Source organism: Somniosus microcephalus, chromosome 13, assembly GCF_052327205.1.
Source record: "Somniosus microcephalus isolate GS21.2 chromosome 13, FLI_Smic_1.0, whole genome shotgun sequence".
NCBI lineage: Eukaryota > Metazoa > Chordata > Chondrichthyes > Squaliformes > Somniosidae > Somniosus > Somniosus microcephalus.
Window position 1 is genome coordinate 167,134,479 of NC_140999.1, and position 20,924 is coordinate 167,155,402.

Genomic DNA, 20,924 nt, shown 5'->3' on the forward strand with positions numbered 1-20,924 from the left:
ATCTAGACACGAGACTGCAGGAACAATCAACAGGTATTTACTGGATGTGGGTTACTCTAAAACTAAACTTTCAGATCCCTACTCAGGGTTTATATACAGGTGTGGTCACTGCCGGTACTACAGTATACAGGAGCTGTAAAAAGCAGTTCTCCCCTTAAAGGTACATACACTACAATTTCAGCAACTCAATACAGGTAGACTATCCTTTATCCGAACTTCCGAAAACCGAAACCCTCTAAAAACCGAAAGTTTTTTCGTTCAGCATAAGTCGTGCGCACGACATGACCAGAGTGGCACACGACTTACGCTGAGCAGGGCAGAGGGTCACTGAGTTCCCTCCTGGGTAGGAGATTGCAGGCCGAACCGGGCAGTGTGAAGGAGGTATACCGGGAGAGTGAACCCAACAATACAGTGGCCCGTCCGATAGCTGCAGCGGCCTGTCCGATATTCTTTTCTCCCCCCCTGACCCCCACCCTTTCGGATAAGGGATAGTGTATCCTTTATCCGCACCTCCGAAAACTGAAATCCTCTGAAAACCGAAAGTTTTTTCGTTCAGCGTAAGTCGTGCGCACGACCCCGACCCCCGCCCCCGACCCCCCGGCCAACGCCGACCCCCGCCGACCCCGACCCCCGCCGACCCCCACCCCCGACCCCCCGCCGACCCCCACCCCGACAAATTTCCCAGTCTTATAAAATACCTTCTGAAATCCGAAATTTTCCAAAAACCGAAACACGGCTGGTCCCGAGGTTTTCGGATAAAGGATAGTCTACCTGTACTGTCAAACACTGAAAAATCAATTGTCAAAATAAAATTGTGCATGGTCCCTTTAAGGAAACCGGCAGATGACGTGCCATCAAATGACATCATCAGACCTGCTTCCTGTTAATTGGCCGTTAAGCCCACAGGGCGGGCTTAACAAGGCCAATGAAAGGAAAATCACATCTGTGGATCGGTGGCAGCTGGGGGCGGGACTGGAACCTGGAAACCAGCTGTCCCGCACCCATCCCGACACCGAGCATAAAATCGCGGCCAAAGAGTTCACAAAAAATTTACTTTTGAACACAGCACTCTTTAGACAAATTAAAAAATTTGCTGTATGACAGGATTCAATATTTTACTCCCTGACTGAGTAAAGAAGAGTTTCAACTACAAGAACATCCACTATGAACATACATAACAGCTCTTGAGATTTCAGTCTTACTCGTGCCATATTGTAGATCCGAAAAACCCGAACAATGATGTCCTCTTCAAAGTCTGCTGAGATGAATTCCACTTGAATAGGACCATAGCAACACAGACTTTTCTCCGGCCAGTACTGAATGCAGAGCTGGTTAAAATACACAATCAGTTATGTGGCTTGACACAAAATAAGGTTCAAAGACTTCACATTGAGTTCCATTAGTGTCACTGCCACAATATGGAATTACTTGTGGGTTCGAAAATAAACACTTTTTAAATAGTCAAATTATTACTCTGAACATTTCTACGCTCATGCTGCTCTCTGGATGAAATTCTTTTGGTGCAAATAACTGTAACAGATTAAAGGCAAACGCCTAGAAATTACTATCGACTATATTGGTGAATGAACAGTTAGCACATTCATCTGATATACCATTATCCAATATTTTACCAGAGGTTTCAAAATAGTTAAAGTTTCCACTAAAATCTATTGTGGAGATTAGAAGCAATTTTTATAAAATCTACCAACATTTTTATCCCCTTATGTGGCCAATTACCTTTAAGTGGTCACAGCTCTTTAAATTCATCCATTACCTCTTTAAGGGTGGCTTACATGCAATTTCCCACCTAATGCTAATCCCTATGTGGGCCAGGTGCCTGCCCACACTATGTAAATGAAGCTGACTATGTAACATCAGACAGAGTTAAGGCGTTAATAGTTGGGTAAATGTTAATAAGAGCACCCCCTCCCTTCCCCGAATAACTTCCGATCAAAAATCTACCTTGTAACCTCTTCATGTTACAGAGGAAAACAGAAAATAGTTGGACCAGAATGGATGCGTTAGACATCCTGTTCAGTTTCCTTACCTGTGCAGCATCAAGTTCATTCAACATTACTATTGCTGAGCAATGGTAATCGAACACTAGTCTCCAGAAATCTGTCACAGTATTTGGTAAAGGATGCTGTGTGACAATAAATGCCGCAGGCTGCTTGTGACTCTGAAAGTGACAAAAAAACAACATTCTTAGTTGACTGTGTCACCTGTAGTTTTGTATATATTTCAACAACACAAAAAGACACCAGTAACATGACTTATACTTCAAAAAGTTAATTTAGAGTTAAGGCTAGAAATTACTATTCCTCTCCTTGATCTAAGAATTACACATTTTAAATTGCATATGCATATAGCTTTAGTGATAGAGGAAGATATAGGAGATCCATCTGAAATCATGAGACCAAGAACATTGATAGATGAAGAAGTTCTAAAGGTGGAGCCTATCAAGGTGAGAGGTGTTGGTTAGACCTGTGCAGTAAAGGTGCGTGATCTGAAGGACGTTGATGAATGCAGAGTGGAATTTATTATCCAAAGAGAGGAAATGATTGAATGATGACTGGAGCAAGTCATTAATATTTTGAAGAAACAGAGGAGATGACAAGAAACCTCTGAGCTAATGGAAGACTACAGGGAGAGCAACTTAAAGGGAAAACTAGACAACCATGAACATAGCTTTGGTGAGATGCCATATGATGATAATTTGTTTAGAAATATACAGCGCTAGGCCCTAATCACAGACTGGGAGTAAGGGAGATTGAAGAACAAATACTGGATAGGGATTTGTTCAAGGACACATCTTGAAGATGGCAGGAGGGATAATCATTGGCACTAGAGGTCTTACTGGGGTCTAGAGAGCTAGGGATCGGATGGTTCTCACAGGGATTAAACTTGATGCCAGCCATAATAGCAGAACAAAAATAGTTTTTTTTACTAAGATCAAAGAGATTAGAGTTGGTGATATGGGAAAACTGGATGACAGGCCTCTATTACTGTTACTATTGTGTTATAATATTGCTGGCTGCAAGTTTGCTCCTGGTTACTGACAGGGGAAAGTCTTGCCCTCTGTTTTTATAATTGCTTTCTTGTAGGATCAGTTCAGCTCTGAATATACCTTTACTGTGGCAGAGCCACCAAGGGACTCTTATATTGATGTACATAATTGCCTTTAACAGAATGAATCGGTACCTGTATTTGTTTGCTGTATGTAAATAACGCGGTCCCTTTAAGATGTAGACCGAACGCGATGACGTCATCACGCAGGTCACGTGACGTTCCCAATGGCGGGAAACGTGATGACGTCATGACGTCAGCGGGGAAGCTTCCAGAAACAGTCCTCGTGGAGTCAGCCTTAAGCAAACACCTGTTGTTTAATTCTCTTGCGTTTTAACTGTTACTTCCACCAGTTTGTATTAAACATCGTTTAATTACCAGAGTTGCCTGGTCTCAGTACTTCAGATAGGTATTTGGCAATTCCTACATTACTATATTTTATCAAGGTTACTGTGCAAATGTCCATTTCTATATAACCAGCATTCAACGTACTTCCCTATGAGTGCAGCTATACTGAGTATATCAAATTGACAAATTGCAATGTATGATACCACCACTGATAAGAATTTATTTTTTGCTTACGTCCATGAGTGCAGCATTTATGTAGTTGCTTGTTTCACCATCTACAGAAATAAGGAATGGGAGACATCTGTCTGGCGGGAGTACGTCCATATTACGGTTCTTGTCATGATTGCGTGGTAGCAGACCAACACTGCAATCCTCAGCTCGTACACGAGGAGTTACAATATTTAATGTCTAGAAATGAAAATGACATAGGAGGAAACTGAGTAATTGTCATCTTTCCTCTTTTTGTTTACATAAATTAGACTAAACTGTTGCATCTTCCTCCCAATTTCCTCCCCTACTCTCCAAAAGATAATGATTCATGGGACTAAGAGTTCCTCTGGCTATTATGTGTGATAACATTGGAAATGCGTTCAGCAAGGTATCCTCTGGTCGGGTATTTGTAGAAAAATAGAACTACTTTGAAAAAACAAATGCAGGAAGCCTTCGTGAACTCATTTATGATGTTACCTTCACATTGGCCTGGGTATTAACAGGGGCGGGCTAAGTAGGCGGGGGTGCAGTTTCGGACGGGAAACACGGAAGTCCGGGTTTCCCTGCATGCTGTGGAGTTTTAACAGTCCACAGCTTGTGTCTTTTGTCCTCGACAGGTTCCCCGTCCGGAAGTCAGCCTAATTGCCAGGCTTGGCTTCCAGTCGGGCGCGGAGGACCCAGAATTGGGCAATTTGGAAGCGGGTAGGGGTTGGGTTTGAGATTTTAAAAAATTTAAACCCGCGACCCAACCCCAACCCACCCATTTTTGGGTTACCTCCAGCCCATAGTGACGAGAGCAATTCATCTCTCATGTGGATGTACTGTTCTAAGGGTACTGTTTTTTTTAAACCACATTTTCCCCTTCTTTCTGTACAGATGCATATCCTTCACTGGCTAGGTGAACGGATCAGGCTGCTCATATTCAATTTAAATTCCTACAGAATTTAGTATGTCATCAAGTCAGTTCTGAAAAATCTCAAGCACAGCATGTTCCCAATGTTTTAGTTCATTCTTATGGGTTTACAACTATTATTTGCCACCATGTCTCAATGGCACAGTGCGATCACCTGCTGTTTTCCAACTATACACAAAAGAAAACTTCACAAGTATTAATTTTTGAAACATAGAAATGCTGAGAGTATAAAAGAGAATATTCAATATCTCCCCAGGAAATAAGATTTGTTTCCACTTCAGAAGACCACACATAGGTTTACATGAAGAGCATCCTCACCTATTTGAGCTTATCCTTCCAAATTATCAACCCTACCTTTTCTTAACTGAGTCTAGTGCCCTGTCCTCAATCATCCTTCCTGGCCATCCATTCCAGCTGCTGATCAACCTCTGTGTAAAGAATTATTTGTCCTAAATTTGCTGTTCATGACCTTGAACCTGTGCCCATTTGTTGTGCTTCCCAGGCATATCTGAAAGTATTGTAATGGGTTTATCTTCTCTATTTTGCTAAGTATCTTGTATACCTCCACAAGCTCCTCTCTATGGTGACTCTTTAGTAAATGAAGAGCTCCAGATTGCTCCTGATAGCCCTTCCCTCTAACATTGGGAATTAGCTCCATTGCTCCCCTCTGCACTGCCTCTGGGGCCTGAATGGCTGCCAGATGTTTTAGCGACCAGACCATGTACAGCCTGACCAGAGCACTATACAGATTTAACACAAACACGAGGGATTTTAACTCAACTGATAACCCAGCATTCTATTTGCTTTATTTCTTGCCACCACACATTGTTTGGACGTAGTGCGTGATGAGTCAACTCACCCGCCTTGGCCGCTTTCAACTTCTCCTGTCCTCAGGAACGGGAGGAGACCCAGCATGGACACCCCACTCAATACCTCTCCCGTTGTACGTTAGCTCCTCTTATAACGGGCATTCTACTTTAGCCAGTTACTAATCCACATCCATGTGTTAGCTTTGACACCCACTGATCTTAGTTTGTAATGCAGTATCTCAATGATACTTCATCAACGACTTTTTGGATTTCCCCCCTCAATTCAGAATGCCACCTCATCAAAATAGTCCATGAGGTTGGCCAGACAAGATCCACTCCAAAAGCCATGTTAGCTGTAATCCATCAAGATAGTTTCATACAGGTACTCTGCCATTTTATTCCTGATACTTTATGGGCGACTATATCTCAGACAAATTTGTTGTTTATGAGCTCACCAGTCAGCTTCAATTGTGAAAATAAGATCTATTTCACTGTAGGCACTGGATATCTTCCATTCATACCACACAATTTTATATTTAAAATCATATACTTCATGAACTTTTTTTCTTTCTCCAATCATGTTTATTAGATCTTGGTCACCTGAAACTCATCTTTGATCTGGCTGGAGTTGGTTTGTGGGTCCACTTTGCTGATGTTATAAAACATAGCTCTGAATTCACAGACTGGTATAGTTGTGTTTCCACATAAGCATGCCTCCAAAATTGCATCATGAACAAAGACATACTGCTCCTACAGAACAAAGGCAAATTGAATACAATGTTAGTTATTTAGATATCATTTCATTTAGATTTCTACGTTGTCAGTTTCTGTGTGATCCTGAAGCACTTATACCAATATTTACATTTTCAGACCATCTAGCTATGTGGTGGGATACGAATATACAAACATGTTCATCTGAAATTCCTCTTTATTTTAAACAGGTTTATGCCTCCACTAAAATAGTGGAGAGAGGATTTACAGTCAAACTTGTTGAGGTAGAAATTAGTCTGGGCCCGTTTTTGTCGGGGACCAAAGACAATGGCTAAGGTCTTCCCAATATTTAATTGGAGGAAATTTCTACTCATCCAGTACTGGATGTCGGAAAGGCAGCGTGACAAATCAGAGACAGTGGAGGGATTGAGAGAGATGGTGATGTGGTAGAGCTGGGTGTCACCAGTGTACAGGTGGAACCTGATGTGTTTTTAGATGATATCGCCGAGGGGCAGCATAAAGATGAGAAATAGGAGGCAATGCGGAGGCAGCACATGCCCGAACCAAGAGGCCCGATACAAATTGGTCCTCAGGCCTCATCTGAATAATTGGTGCGAGCTGTCGGTGCTTGAAAATGAAGGTTTCAGGTCAGGAGTTGTTAATTATTTTCTCATTCAAGAATTGTGATCCATTCCATTCTAACCTTTAGAACACGGATGTGAACTATGAACCTGTAATCAAACGTTGCAGTTAGCTCCTCCCTCTGGTTGCGTACTGCAAGAGTCTCCAAAGTATTAACTTAAGATAGTTGCTCTTTATTAATAGTTGCAAATATAATAAATGCAATATTTAATTAACTACCGTTAGATTTTAAAGAAATATCTAATCAAATGAGCCCATCGGTATAATAAAAATATTAGAGAGTGACGTAATGATCCTGACCTGAAATTACAGCATGTCCTTTTGTAATAGATAGTCTGCTGGGCATCCCAGCACTTGAGATTGAGAAAGTAGCCCTAGTGGTGCTGCCAACAGCAGGCACGATGGGCCAAATGGCCTCCTTCTGTGCTGTATCATTCTATAACTCATTTCAGTGGCACCTGCTCCCCTGGGCTGCTGAAGAAATAACCTGAAATAACCTTTGCACTGATGAAGGATGGCCAAAAAATAGGTCAGTGTTTGACCTGGTCACATCAATGATGCAACCTGCCCAAATCTTAATATTCACTCCACTACTGGTTGGAACCCTTTTTTCAGCAGATAAGGATCAAATTCAATAGATGTAGGTCTACACTCCAATCACTTTACAATAGTAACAAGTTTACTCAAATTATTACTATCATTTTTCAGTGTCACTGTGATGTATTGGAAGTAAAAAAATGATCAGCCTAGGGTGCATGGAGTTTGCTGAGCTGTCGCCATCTAAAGACTAAAATTGAAAATTATAACAAAAGTCACTCAGATCCAGCTGGTCTTTTGCCTGTTAGTCAAGCAGATGCTGTCGGTAAAGCAATAGGGTTTCAGCTAACTGGTAACCAAGACTACTAGTCACAACACCAGGCTGATTGGAGCTGTCAGTTTGCTATTCTTTCCCCACATTGAGAAATGATTTTGGGGGAGCAATTCATTGTCGCCCTGTTTGGGGACAGTAACTTTTGAAAGCTGGGAAACTTAGCGCCGGGCGCTAATGATTCCCAGCTTTCACGAAATTGGGCTTAGCACTCCAGGAAGGAAGTGGAGCGAATCAAGCGCTCCACTTCCTTCCTGGTGCACTAAAGGATGCAGACGGGGCAGTAGCGGGGCAGCACTACACAATTTCCAGTGCAGCGCTGCCGCGATCTGAGGCTCCTTCCCTCTCTTAAAGGGAAAGGCCATCACTGCAGGCTCTGCATTGGCAGCCGTGATCTGGTCCGATCAGCCCCATGCACTCCAGGAGAATTGAAAAAAATATGCAAAAGAAATTTCAGACATTTTGCTACTTACCTCGGCAACCTCCCCTTTAACTTCCGCCCCCCCACCCCGAAGCGCCCGGTCTCCCGAACAACGCCTCCTGCAGCTGTCGGTGTTTTCACCCAGCGATGCTGCAGGGGGTGGAACCGAGGTTGGGGTCCGGGGCACGACCGGGGTGATGCGCACGGCAATGACATCACGATCTCTGGGCGCAGGAAATCGTGGCGCAAAGTTTTACCGCCGCCGCAAACCTCCGGGCCAAGTTAGCGGGAGTCATACATCTCGTTGCGCCCAGGCAGTAAGCCATTAACACCCCATTATCGCTCCCTGGGGGTGCTAACGGCAGGCGCTAACCCACCGAATTTCTCCCCCCTGTTCTCTCTTAAAAAGTTGTTGATTCCAGAATAAACACACGACAGAATCGTACAAGGTTACAGCACAGAACCAGGCCACTTGGTCCTTCAAGTCTGCACGGTGATTTTCTCCATGAGCCACTGAGTCGAATCTCACTCTCCTGCTCACTCCCTATACCCTTCAATCTTTCTCTATTTCAAGCAAATACCCAAATCCCTTCTAAAAGTATTTATGGACTCCGCATCAATAACAATTTGTGGCAAAGAATTCCACATTCTAACCACCCTCTATGTAAACAATTTGGCCTGGATTTTGCAGTGTTGATGATGGTGTTACAGCAGCCCTCAGAATGGTCCCGCAGGTTCCGGGTTTCTGTATGTGCTGCGCAAGCACGAAAACCCGGAACTTGTGATCTGTCAAGTTTTTCCTTGACAGATCGTCCACATGCGCCCCAAATTCACTTGCGCTGGCGGAGAGTTTGGCTATTTGCCCAACTACTGCCCAGCGAGTGCCCACGGAACCCTTATGCCTGGTAAAAGCAGGCATAGGGCCTTTACCAGCATAAGTTTTAAAATAAATGTTAACTAACAATATTAAAAATGATTTAAAACATACAAAAACATTTAAAATTAGTTCATGTAAATTTTGGGGCGGAATAAAATGTTTTTAATATTTTTCAAAAAAATGTATTTTTATTTTAAATGCTTAATCAAAGGGACTTTTAATTAATTTTGAACATGGGAATATTTATTTTTATTAGAACGATGTTAATTATGTATTTATTTGGGGATTTCTCATAAGCTTATGGAGATTTCGTTTGTAAATGGAATCCCCATAAGCTTATGAGGAATCCCCCTTTCTAATTGGTTGGCCTGGCCCACGTGATCCCAGGGACGCTTCCGAACCGAACCGCCTGCGTCCCTGGGATCTGTGGGCCTTTACGCAGGCACATGCCTGGAAGCCCAGGACCTGAAGTCGCCTAAGACTTTTGGATTTTTTTCAGGTCGGAGGCATACTCCGGAGGTATGCCTCTGACCGCAAATTTCGGGCCAATGTTTCTAATTTTCCCTTAGTTCTTTTTGTCCTAATCAGACCCTGGAGCACATCATTAAGTGCTACCCTCAGAAGAAATTTGCAGGCAGCCTACAAGATATCCACGCTCGCTGTTACACCGGAAGCTTTGACCTGGATATCTGACTTAGATATTGATATTTAATTTGTTTTTTGCTACCACCATATGCAAGAAGAAGTTATTTTTGTAAATATATTAAATTTATGCTCTGTTATTGTCCTGCTAACAATCTATCACTATTTACTTTATAATAACCCTTTATAATACTGAAGATATCTATGAGGCAACCCCATAGCTGTTAAAATCTTAGTAACTCTATCCTGTACCTTTTCCATTGCTTTTGTTACCTCTAGACTTGACTATTCCAACGCACTCCTGGCTGGCCTCCCACATTCCACCCTACATAAATTTGAGGTCATCCAAAACTCAGCTACCCGTGTCCTAACTCGCACCAAGTCCTGTTCGCTCATCACCCCTGTGCTCGCTGACCTACAATGGCTCCCGGTTAAGCAGCGCCTCGATTTCAAAATTCTCATCCTTGTTTTCAAATCCCTCCATGGCCTTGCCCCTCCCTATCTCTGTAATCTCCTTCAGCTCCACAACCCCCCCCGAGATATCTGCGCGCCTCTAATTCTGCCCTCTTGAGCATCACTGATTATAATCATTCAACCATTAGGGGCCGTGCCTTCAGCTGCCCAGGCCCTAAACTCTGGAATTCCCTGCCTAAACCTCTCCGCCTTGCTACCTCTCTTTCCTCCTTTAAGACACTCCTTAAAATCTACCTCTTTGACCAAACTTTTGGTCATCTGCACTAATTTATCCTTATGTGGATCGGTGTCAAATTTTTTGTCTTAAAATACTCCTGTGCAGCGCCTTGGGACATTTTACTATGTTAAAGGTGCTGTATAAATACAAATTGTTGTTGTTGTTTTATATCCTTTGTATAATGGGGTACACAATACTCCAGCTGTAGCCTAACTAAGGTTGTGTACAAGTTCTCCTTGCTTTTGCATTCAATACCTTCTAAATAGAAAAATTCTGTTTGCCTTTTAATGGTCTTATATACTTGTGCTGCTATCTTTAATGGCCCATATATCTGAAAACTAAGGTCCCTCTGCTTCTCTACTCCATTAAAAATTTATAAGTTAAGACATACTTCCTTTCCCTATTCTTACTTCTAAAATGAATAATTTTGCTCATTGAATTAACTGTAGCAGTTAAATTAGGAATGAAAAACCCTGTTGATATCCTGATTAGGAAGAAAATTGAAGAAGGTTAGAGATATAGCATAATATGTAAAACATGTAATCAATTCTTCTAACTACTTAAACTGAACAGTTTGGAGCTGGCCCTCCATCTGCCTAACATCTAACACCTTTTCTAAATTACAAATTTCAATTTTTTTTAAATTTCAGGCTCTGAAATGGTCTTACAAATGGCAATAATGATCAAACTGTTGATTAACAAAAAATGGTTTCTAGGTGGATTCCAAGTAAATAAATAGCAGATGCACATTTACGTAAATCATTTCCTGTTTAAAGCCCACCATTGTCAAATATTCCCTTCCAATAAGTACACTGTACATCATTGGCACTGAAAGAAATAAAAAAATAAATGCCTGTTCATGTCTTGTTTTAAATATTTCCTCATTCAAATATTTCCAAGTTTTCAACAGAAGTGCTTGGTTTAATTTGCCACACACATGCACTGTGAATCTCACTTGTGCAAGCCACTGATGATGACTGAGAAGATTAAAGATAGAGCAGGCAGTCTTAAGAAAATATGGCTGCTTACTGACATGAGAGGCAACAAAGGGCATGTGGTAAACCACTTTTATCGTTCACTATCGTTACACTATGGTTATCACTGTTTATATCGTTACACTATGGTTATCACTGTTTACACTGTTGTATCACTACACAAGGTCACCTCTTGTCACGCTGTTATACCTGGGCTGACCACAGCTGACTCCGCCCATGGCTCCGCCTGCTTGCCCAGGTATAAAGGTGGTCGACTGGCTGGTATTCCTCCTTGTTGGACCCGATCACCCACGAGGGTGGGCTCTGTTATTTAGCCAATAAAAACCTATAGTTACTATCTTAACTCGTCGCTTTTCATTGGATGAATTGATAGGTATATCAATTTTATTGGCTAAATTTTGAAATGAGTGGATCAGAGCAGCCAAACGACCAGCCAAATGGCCAGCTACAACAGCCACAGCAGCCGGCCTGGCTGCGAGCCCTCCGACCGCCGTACCTTGATCTAAACCCACAGGCAGCGAACTCAGCCCTCGACTTCGAACACTGGCTGAGCTGTTTCGAATCCTACCTGGGAGAATCCGGCGTGCCTCCGGGATCCAAACTAAGAGTTCTGACCGCCCAGGTGAGCCCTAAAGTATTTGCATTCATCCGGGACCTTGCTACATACGAGGACGCCCTCAACCTGCTGAAAGAGCAGTACCGGAGCCCGGTAAATTCTATGTATGCCAGACATCTCCTAAGATCCCGCTCGCAACAGCCAGGAGAGTCTGTAGATGAATTTTTACGGGCGCTACAAACACTCGGCAGGGACTGTGACTTTAAAGCTGTAACGGCTGCAGAAAATACTGAAGGGAATATCCGCGATGCCTTCGTGAAAGGCCTTCGGTCCGACTACTCACGGCAAAGACTGCTCGAATCAAAGGACCTCGACCTGAATACAACTGCAGCCCTCGCTCGCTCTCTGGAAGTGGCCCATCGGGACCTCGAGGCGTACTCCAGGTACTGTGCTGCGTGACCCTGGGACTCGGGCCCGACCCCGGCCGCAATACCCCTCGCACCACCGCCTCTGGGGCCTACCTCAGCGTCGGCGTCCCAGAACCGATCGGGACCGCCACCCCCGGTACCGGCTGCGACATCGGAGCCCCGCGATCGGGCCGCCGGCTGCTTCTTCTGTGGCCAGGCGAAACACCCGAGAACGCGCTGCCCTGCAAGAAACGCGACTTGCTCCGACTGCCACAAGAAAGGCCACTTCGCGAAGGCCTGCAGGGGGAGAGCCACAGACGCCAGCAGTGCCTCATGCGAGTTGTGGGGACGGCCATCTTTCATCAAGGCCACAGATGCCAGTATCCCCTCGTGTGAGTCGTGGGGGCGGCCATCTTTGATCAAGGCCACCGACGCCAGCAGTGCCTCATGTGAGTTGTGGGGGCGGCCATCTTCTCCGCCATTTCATTCAACGTCGTGGGCGCCGCCATTTTGTCCACCACACTCGACCGCCACCTTGTCTCCAGACCCGACCACCGCCTCACCCGCAGACTACAGCAGCTCGCTCAGCCATACACTAGCCTCCGTTACACTGGACCAAGCTCGCCCGCATCACCTGTCCAAGTCCATGATGGACATCAAAGTAAACGGCCACGCCACGACCTGTCTGTTCGACAGCGGAAGCACGGAGAGTTTCATCCACCCAGACACGGTGAGCCACTACTCCCTCACTGTCCGGCCAACGCGCAACCGGATCTCGATGGCATCGAGGTCCCATTCTACAGACATCAGCGGCTACTGTGTTGTGACCCTGTCGGTTAGGGGCACGGAGTATAAAAATTTTAAACTCCTCGTCCTGCCCCAGCTCTGCGCTGCCGTCCTACTAGGGCTGGACTTCCAATCCCACCTTCAAAGTGTCACTTTGGCATACGGTGGACCCCTCCCCCCACTCACAGTCGACAACCAGCAGCCTTTAAACCGCCCACCGCGTACCACCTGCGGCCTATCCACCCTCAAGGCCCCGCCCCCTCCCTGTTTGCTAACCTCACCCGCGACTGTAAACCCGTCGCCACCAAGAGCAGGCGGTACAGCGCCGGGGACAGAGCTTTTATTAGCTCTGAGGTGCAGCGTCTCCTGAAGGAGGGCATCATCGAGAGGAGCAACAGCCCCTGGCGTGCCCAGGTCGTAGTCGTTAAGACCGGCAATAAAAACCGCCTGGTCATCGACTACAGCCAAACCATAAACCGGTACACCCAGCTGGACGCATACCCCCTTCCCCGCATATCTGATATGGTCAATCAGATTGCACAGTACCGGGTATTCTCTACCATCGACCTTAAGTCGGCCTATCACCAACTCCCTATCTGCCCTGAGGACCGCCAGTATACCGCCTTCGAGGCGAATGGCCGCCTCTACCACTTCCTTAGGGTTCCCTTCGGCGTCACCAACGGGGTTTCGGTCTTCCAAAGGGAGATGGACCGGATGGTTGACCAGAACGGGCTGCAGGCCACGTTCCCTTATCTAGATAACGTCACCATCTGCGGCCGCGACCAGCAGGACCACGATGTTAATCTGGAGAAATTCCTCCGTACGGCCCAACGGCTGAACCTCACTTACAATAAGGAGAAATGTGTGTTTAACACCCCGCGTCTTGCCATCCTCGGCTGCGTAGTAGAGAACGGAGTCATCGGCCCCGGCCCCGAAAGAATGCGCCCCCTCATGGAGCTTCCCCTCCCCCACTGTCCAAAGGCGCTGAAGAGAACCCTGGGGCTCTTCGCTTACTATGCCCAATGGGTGCCGAATTATGCGGACAAAGCCAGACCCCTCATGAAGTCCACCTCCTTCCCCCTGATGGCAGAAGCGTGCACAGCCTTCTCCCTCATAAAGGGAGACATTGCTAAGGCCACAATGCACGCGGTGGATGAGTCTATCCCTTTCCAAGTGGAGAGCGATGCATCCGACTTCGCCCTAGCTGCAACCCTGAACCAGGCGGGGAGACCTGTGGCCTTCTTCTCAAGGACCCTCCAGGGCCCTGAGATCCGACACTCTTCGGTCGAGAAGGAGGCCCAGGCGATCGTGGAGGCAGTACGACGCTGGAGGCATTACCTGGCAGGCAAACGATTTACCCTCCTCACCGACCAGCGTTCGGTCACTTTTATGTTTAATAACAAGCTGAGGGGCAAAATCAAGAACGACAAGATCTTGAGGTGGAGAATCGAGCTCTCCACCTATGATTATGATATCTTGTACCGGCCTGGTAAACTGAACGAACCCGCAGATGCTCTATCACGAAGTACATGCGCCAACGTGCAAATTGATAGACTGCAGACCCTCCACAACGACCTCTGCCACCCCGGGGTCACCAGGCTTTACCACTTCATTAAGGCCCGCAACCTGCCCTACTCCATCGAGGAGGTCAGGACCATGACCAGGAACTGCCAAACCTGTGCCGAATGCAAACCGCATTTCTTTAGGCCGGACAGAGCAAGCCTGATCAAGGCCACCCGCCCCTTCGAGCGCTTGAGCATCGATTTTAAGGGGCCCCTCCCGTCCTCTGACCGTAATGTGTACTTCCTCAACATCATTGATGAGTACTCCCGTTTCCCCTTTGCCTTCCCCTGCCCAGACATGACCAGTACCACGGTCATCAAATGCCTGAACGACCTCTTCGCCTTGTTCGGGTTCCCGAACTATATACATAGCGACCGGGGCTCATCCTTCATGAGCGAGGAACTTCGCCAGTTCCTACTAGCAAGAGGTATTGCTGCAAGCAGGACCACCAGCTACAACCCCCGAGGGAACGGCCAGGTGGAAAGAGAGAACGCGACTGTCTGGAAGGCCGTTCTCTTAGCCGTAAAGTCTAAGGGCCTCCCAACCTCTCGCTGGCAGGAAGTCCTCCCGGCAGCGCTGCATTCCATCCGGTCACTGCTTTGCACGGCCATTAACGCCACCCCCCATGAACGAATGTTTGTTTTCCCCAGGAAGTCAACTACGGGAACCTCGCTACCAACATGGCTGACTTCCCCGGGGCCCGTCTTGCTGCGAAAGCATGTGAGGGCCCATAAAACGGACCCCCTGGTCGAGAGGGTGGACCTCCTGCATGCCAACCCCCAGTACGCCTATGTGGCATACCCAGACGGGCGGGAGGACACAGTCTCCTTACGAGACCTTGCACCCTCGGGCACCCCTGAGACACCACCGTTACCCCCCACCACCCCCCCAAATCCAGCCCAGGTAGACGGCATGCCGGAACCCCACGAGCCTTCGCCGACCACGCAAACACCAGCATTAACATCGGATACTGCACCACCGCCGCCGCTGCTGCGCCGATCAGAAAGACTTACGAGGCCTCCGGACAGACTGACATACCCGAACTGGTAGTACACTTCACCCCGCCGGACTCAAATTTAAACAAGGGGTGAATGTGGTAAACCACTTTTATCGTTCACTATCGTTACACTATGGTTATCACTGTTTATATCGTTACACTATGGTTATCACTGTTTACACTGTTGTATCACTACACAAGGTCACCTCTTGTCACGCTGTTATACCTGGGCTGACCACAGCTGACTCCGCCCATGGCTCCGCCTGCTTGCCCAGGTATAAAGGTGGTCGACTGGCTGGTATTCCTCCTTGTTGGACCCGATCACCCACGAGGGTGGGCTCTGTTATTTAGCCAATAAAAACCTATAGTTACTATCTTAACTCGTCGCTTTTCATTGGATGAATTGATAGGTATATCAGGGCATAAATAGAGAACGTGTGTAAGCAAGGATAAAGATCCTTGCACTGTTGAATTGATAAGCAGTGCTTGTACAGAATAGCAGAACACATCAGAATATGAGACAATTTTAATATTAACTTCCCAGTGGTATTCAGAGTGATAGAATCTCTCAAGTTCTGAGCCCCTGGTTCATTCCAGACACCTGCCAGGGATTTTGCAAGCTTCAATTAATCTGGCATGTCTAATGTCAGTACCCAGTTAACAGATACATTGACCAATCAAGCAGATGGAATATTTACTTCTTTATGACCCCAGTGCATGGGTAGCAAGAGCAAACCAGAACAGAGAGCTATAACTTAGCTGATTTTGCAGACGTCTTGATGGCAAATTAATTAATTAGTGCTCATCTGCAATCACATTTCATTAAATAGAGTGAAAGAAGTTATCCATACACTTTGGGTGCAATTTAACAAGCCATTGTGCCTTGCCCACTGGCAGTGCAAATCGGAAATTCAGACGCGCATTTCCCATGATCTTCTGACCATTCTGGTTTCTGCCATGGCTCCGTTCATCTATCTATATATATAAATCGGTCGTTCTATCTGTCCTTCTGTCTGTCCTTCTGTCTGTCCTTCTGTCTGTCTGCAGGTGTGCGTCTGGGCGGCTATGCGCTCGAAAGTTACAGGGCGGACCTACGCGTGCGTTACGTCGAAAGAAAGCTTACCTTTCCAAAACGGTTTTAAGCATATTTACGTTTCGGCCGGGCTAAAATCGCGCCCGCGGTATCCGAAAAACCTTAACATTCCGCTCATTAGCATCTCATTATCCGCTCATTAGCGACAGAGTGACCTCGAGCTCGACCAATCGTACGCCGGGTTGCTGGCGTGTGCCGCCGGGCCAATCGGTGCGTGTGTGGGCGGGCCTTATCGTTCTGAACCGAGGTGAGTCGCCGCCATCTTGATTCCAAACTTTTCCTTTCTTTTTCCTGCTTTTTGCATCTTTAAAAAAAACGTTGCTTTTAAAACACATATTGTTTTAAAAAAAAATGATTTAGAAAGTCATTAACTTATCTAATCTCATTAATTTTCCTACCTTTCCCCGTTTTTCCAGGTAGGCCTCGAAGCCTTGGCCTCTCCTCCACACCCACGCCCGAGCTAGGCACCTCCCGGCCCCACTCGAAGGCTGGAGGGGCGGGCCTCAGCCCAGCGCCGCTACCTTACTAAAGGGTGCGCGCGCAGCAGGAGCAGCTGAGACGCGGCGTCTCTCTCTCTGGCTCGGCCGGGGGGCGGGGCTTGGTGAGCGTCAAGGGTTACCCTGGCAACCGGGCCTGCCGGCCGTCTCGCACAGCCGCAATCTTCAGGCCGGTGCTTGGAAGATCGATGCTTGGTTGGTGGGGGGGGCGAGCGAGCCTCGGGGGGGTGGGGGGGAGCGAGCCTCGGGGGGGGTGGGGGGGAGCGAGCCTCGGGGGGGGTGGGGGGGGAGCGAGCCTCGGGGGGGGTGGGGGGGAGCGAGCCTCGGGGGAGGTGGGGGGGAGCGAGCCTCGGGGGGGGGTGGGGGGGAGCGAGCCTCGGGGGGGCGAGCCTCGGGAGTTCGGGGGGTGGGGATCAGGGGGCTCGGGAGTTTGGGGGGACGGGGATCAGGGGGCTCGGGGACTCTCCCCCTTCCCTCCCCCTCCCTCCTCTCCCCCTCCTCTCCCCCCTCCTCTCTCCTCCTCCCCCCCTCCGTCCCCCCCGCCCCTCCCTCCCCTTCCCCGCCCTCCATCCCCTCCCCCCCGCCCTCCTCCCCTCCCCTCCCCCCCGCCCTCCCCTCCCCCCGGCCTCCCTCCCCTCCCCTCCGCCCTCCCCTCCCCTCCCCTCCTCCCTCCCCGCCCTCCCCTCCCCTCCCCCCGCCCCCTCCCCTCCCCCCCCCGCCCTCCCCCCCTCCCTCCCCTCCCCCTCCCTCCCCTCCCCTCCCCCCTCCCCTACCCCTCCCTCCCCTCCCCTCCCCTCTCTCTCTTCCCCCCAGTCGCTCTCTCTCTTCCCCCCAGTCGCTCTCTCTCTCTCTTCCAACAACAACATGCCCTCGAAAAAGCCTCGGCACCGCCTGGCACTTCAGCTAGTCTATATATATAAAGCGGTCGATCTGTCCTTCTGTCTGTCCTTCTGTCTGTCTGTCATCACGTGTGCGTCTGTCGGGCTATGCGCTCGAAAGTTACAGGGCGTACCTACGCGTGTGTTACGTCGAAAGAAAGCTTACCTTTCCAAAACGGTCTTAAGCGTATTTACGTTTCGGCCGGGCTAAAATCGCGCCCGCGGTATCCAAAAAACCTTCAACATTCCGCACATTAGCATCTCATTATCCGCTCATTAGCGACAGAGTGACCTCGAGGTTGACCAATCGTATGGCAGCTTGCTATCGCGTGCGGCCGGGCCCTCCTACGGTCGAGTGACGGGACGATTGACCAATCCTACGCTTTGGTCACCTGACGGTCGACCAATCGGTGCGTGTGTGGGCGGGCCTTATCGTTCTGAACCGAGGTGAGTAGCCGCCATCTTGCTTCCATTCTTTTTCCTGCTTTCTGCGTCTTTCTTTTCAAATATACATTTCCAGCAAAATAAAATTGGATTTATTAAATTGTTTTAAAATAAATCACTCATTTGTAAATATTTTCTCTAACCTGAAGATTCTTTTTCCTACCTTTCCCCGTTTTTTTCTTAGGCCTGAAAGCCTGGGCCTTTCTTGCCCAGCCAGGCCCGAGCTAGATAATTGGGCTGCTGCTAAGCTCCTCACCACCAGCCCCCCCCCCCCCGGTGTCACGTTACCCGGGGCAACGGCGTCAGCCATGAGGGTCAGGGTGCGCGCGCAGCAGGAGCAGGTGAGACTCTGTTCCGCGCTCGGCTCGGCTCGGGTGGGGCGGGGCTCTCGAGAGTGCGGATCTCGGCCTTGGTGAGCGGGAAGGGTTACCCCAGCAACGGGAGTGCGGGGCGGCTGGGGCTTGGAGTGCGGGGCGGCTGGGGCTTGGAGAGCGGGGCTCTCGGGAGTGCGGGGCAGCCTCAGAGAGCGGGGCTCTCAGGAGTGCGGGGCGGGGCGGCTGGGGCTTCGAGAGCAGGGCTCTCGGGAGTGCGGGGCGGCGCGGCAGGGTTACCCCGGCAACCGGGCGTGGCCGTGGCCGTCTCTCAGCCTCAAGCCCTCCCTTCCTCCCTCCCCCCGCCCTCCTTCCCCTCTCCCTCCCCCTCCTTCCCCTCTCCCTTCCCCTTCCCCTCCCTCCCCCTTCCCCCCTCCTCCCCCCTCCTCCCCCCTCCCCCACCCTCTCTCTTCCCCCCCGCCCTCTCTCTTCCCCCCGCCCCCTCTCTTCCCCCAGTCTCTCTCTCTCTTCCCCCCAGTCGCTCTCTCTCTACCCCCCAGTCGCTCTCTCTCTTCCCCCCCAGTCGCGCTCTCTCTCTCTCTGTCTCTCTCTCTCCCCCCCCCCCCAGTCGCTCTCTCTCTCTTCCAACAACAACATGCCCTCGAAAAAGCCTCGGCACCGCCGGGCACTTCAGCTAGTTCCTTATATTCCTTTTATTTTCCTTACATCATAGGATTCTGAGCTAGATCTCAGATAAATTTGATGACCTTCCTGGCACACAGCCGCACTCGACAGGAACACATATCGGGAATTCAGCCGTACAGGTCGGCCTTCATTGATTTTAATGGGCAGACATTCAGGTGTGTCGTGAACCTGACCGTTGAGGTCTACACCCAAATTCCCCATGTGCACTCTTGTTGCACAAAGTTCTGTTCTGGCAGTACTAACAGTACTAACATAGAAACATAGAAGATAGGAGCAGGAGTAGGCCATTCGGCCCCTCGAACCTGCTCCGCCATTCAATGCGATCATGGCTAATCATCCAAATTCAGTACCCTGTCCCTGCCTGCTCCCCATACCCCTTGATCCCTTTAGCCTTACGAAATATATCCAACTCCTTCTTGAATATATTTAATGAATTGGCCTCTACTGCCTTCTGTGGTAGAGAATTCCACAGGTTCACCACTCTCTGGGTGAAGAAATTCCTCCTCATTTCTGTCCTAAATGGCCTACCCCTTATCCTTAGACTGTGACCCCTGGTTCTGGACTCCCCAACCATCGGGAACATCCTTCCTGCATCTAGTCTGTCCAGTCCTGTCAGAATTTTATAAGTTTCAATGAGATCCCCTCTCATTCTTCTAAACTCCAGCAAGTACAAGCCCAATCGACCCAATCTCTCCTCATACGTCATTCCTGCCATCCCAGGTATCAGTCTGGTGAATCTTCGCTGAACTCCTTCCATGGTAAGAACATCCTTCCTCAGATAAGGTGACCAAAACTGCACACAATACTCAAGATGTGGTCTCACCAAGGCCCTGTACAACTGCAGCAAGACATCCTTGTTTCTGTACTCAAACCCTCTCGCTACGAAGGCCAAGAACTAGGGGTCCTAGTCTAAGGATAAGGGGTAAGCCATTTAGGACTGAGATGAGGAGGAATTTCTTCACCCAGAGAGTGGTGAACCTGTGGAATTCTCTGCCACAGAGGGCGGTGGAGGCCAGTTCATTAAATATATTCAAGAAGCAGTTGGATATATTTCTTAAGGCTAAAGGGATCAAGGGATATGGGGAGAAGGCAGGGACAGGGTACTGAATTTGGATGATCAGTCATGATCTCATTGAATGGCGGAGCAGGCTCGAGGGGCCGAATGGCCTACTCCTGCTCCTATCTTCTATGTTTCTATGTAACATACCATTTGCCTTCTTAACCACCTGCTGCACCTGCATGCTTACATTCAATGACTGGTGCACAAGGACGCCCAGGTTTCGTTGCACTTCCCCTTCTCCCAATCTATTGCCATTCAGATAATAATCTGCCTTCCTGTTTTTGCCACCAAAGTCACCACTAAGCCATAAAATATAGCCACCAAAGTCACCACTAAGCCATAAAATATAGCCCCTAAGCAGCAGAAATAATTGAAACAGCATGATAGTTATGGAATAAACCCCTAGCTACCAATATTTATTTGAATTAGAAAAC

The 20,924-nt window shown here is 48.3% G+C and overlaps 1 protein-coding gene across 8 annotated transcripts in view; it reads right to left on the reverse strand.

The window, feature by feature from the left end:
* ptprt (protein tyrosine phosphatase receptor type T) overlaps positions 1 to 20,924 on the reverse strand; it is a 1,756,894-nt gene that overhangs the window by 13,588 nt on the left and 1,722,382 nt on the right. For all 8 annotated transcript variants that reach the window (XM_086005548.1, XM_086005547.1, XM_086005549.1 and 5 more), the window contains 4 exons: positions 5,947 to 6,096; positions 3,649 to 3,822; positions 2,048 to 2,179; positions 1,203 to 1,328 (listed from right to left, as the gene is read on the reverse strand). In XM_086005548.1, the coding sequence (XP_085861674.1) occupies positions 1,203 to 1,328; positions 2,048 to 2,179; positions 3,649 to 3,822; positions 5,947 to 6,096 (582 nt within the window). The remainder of the gene's footprint in view (positions 1 to 1,202; positions 1,329 to 2,047; positions 2,180 to 3,648; positions 3,823 to 5,946; positions 6,097 to 20,924) is intronic.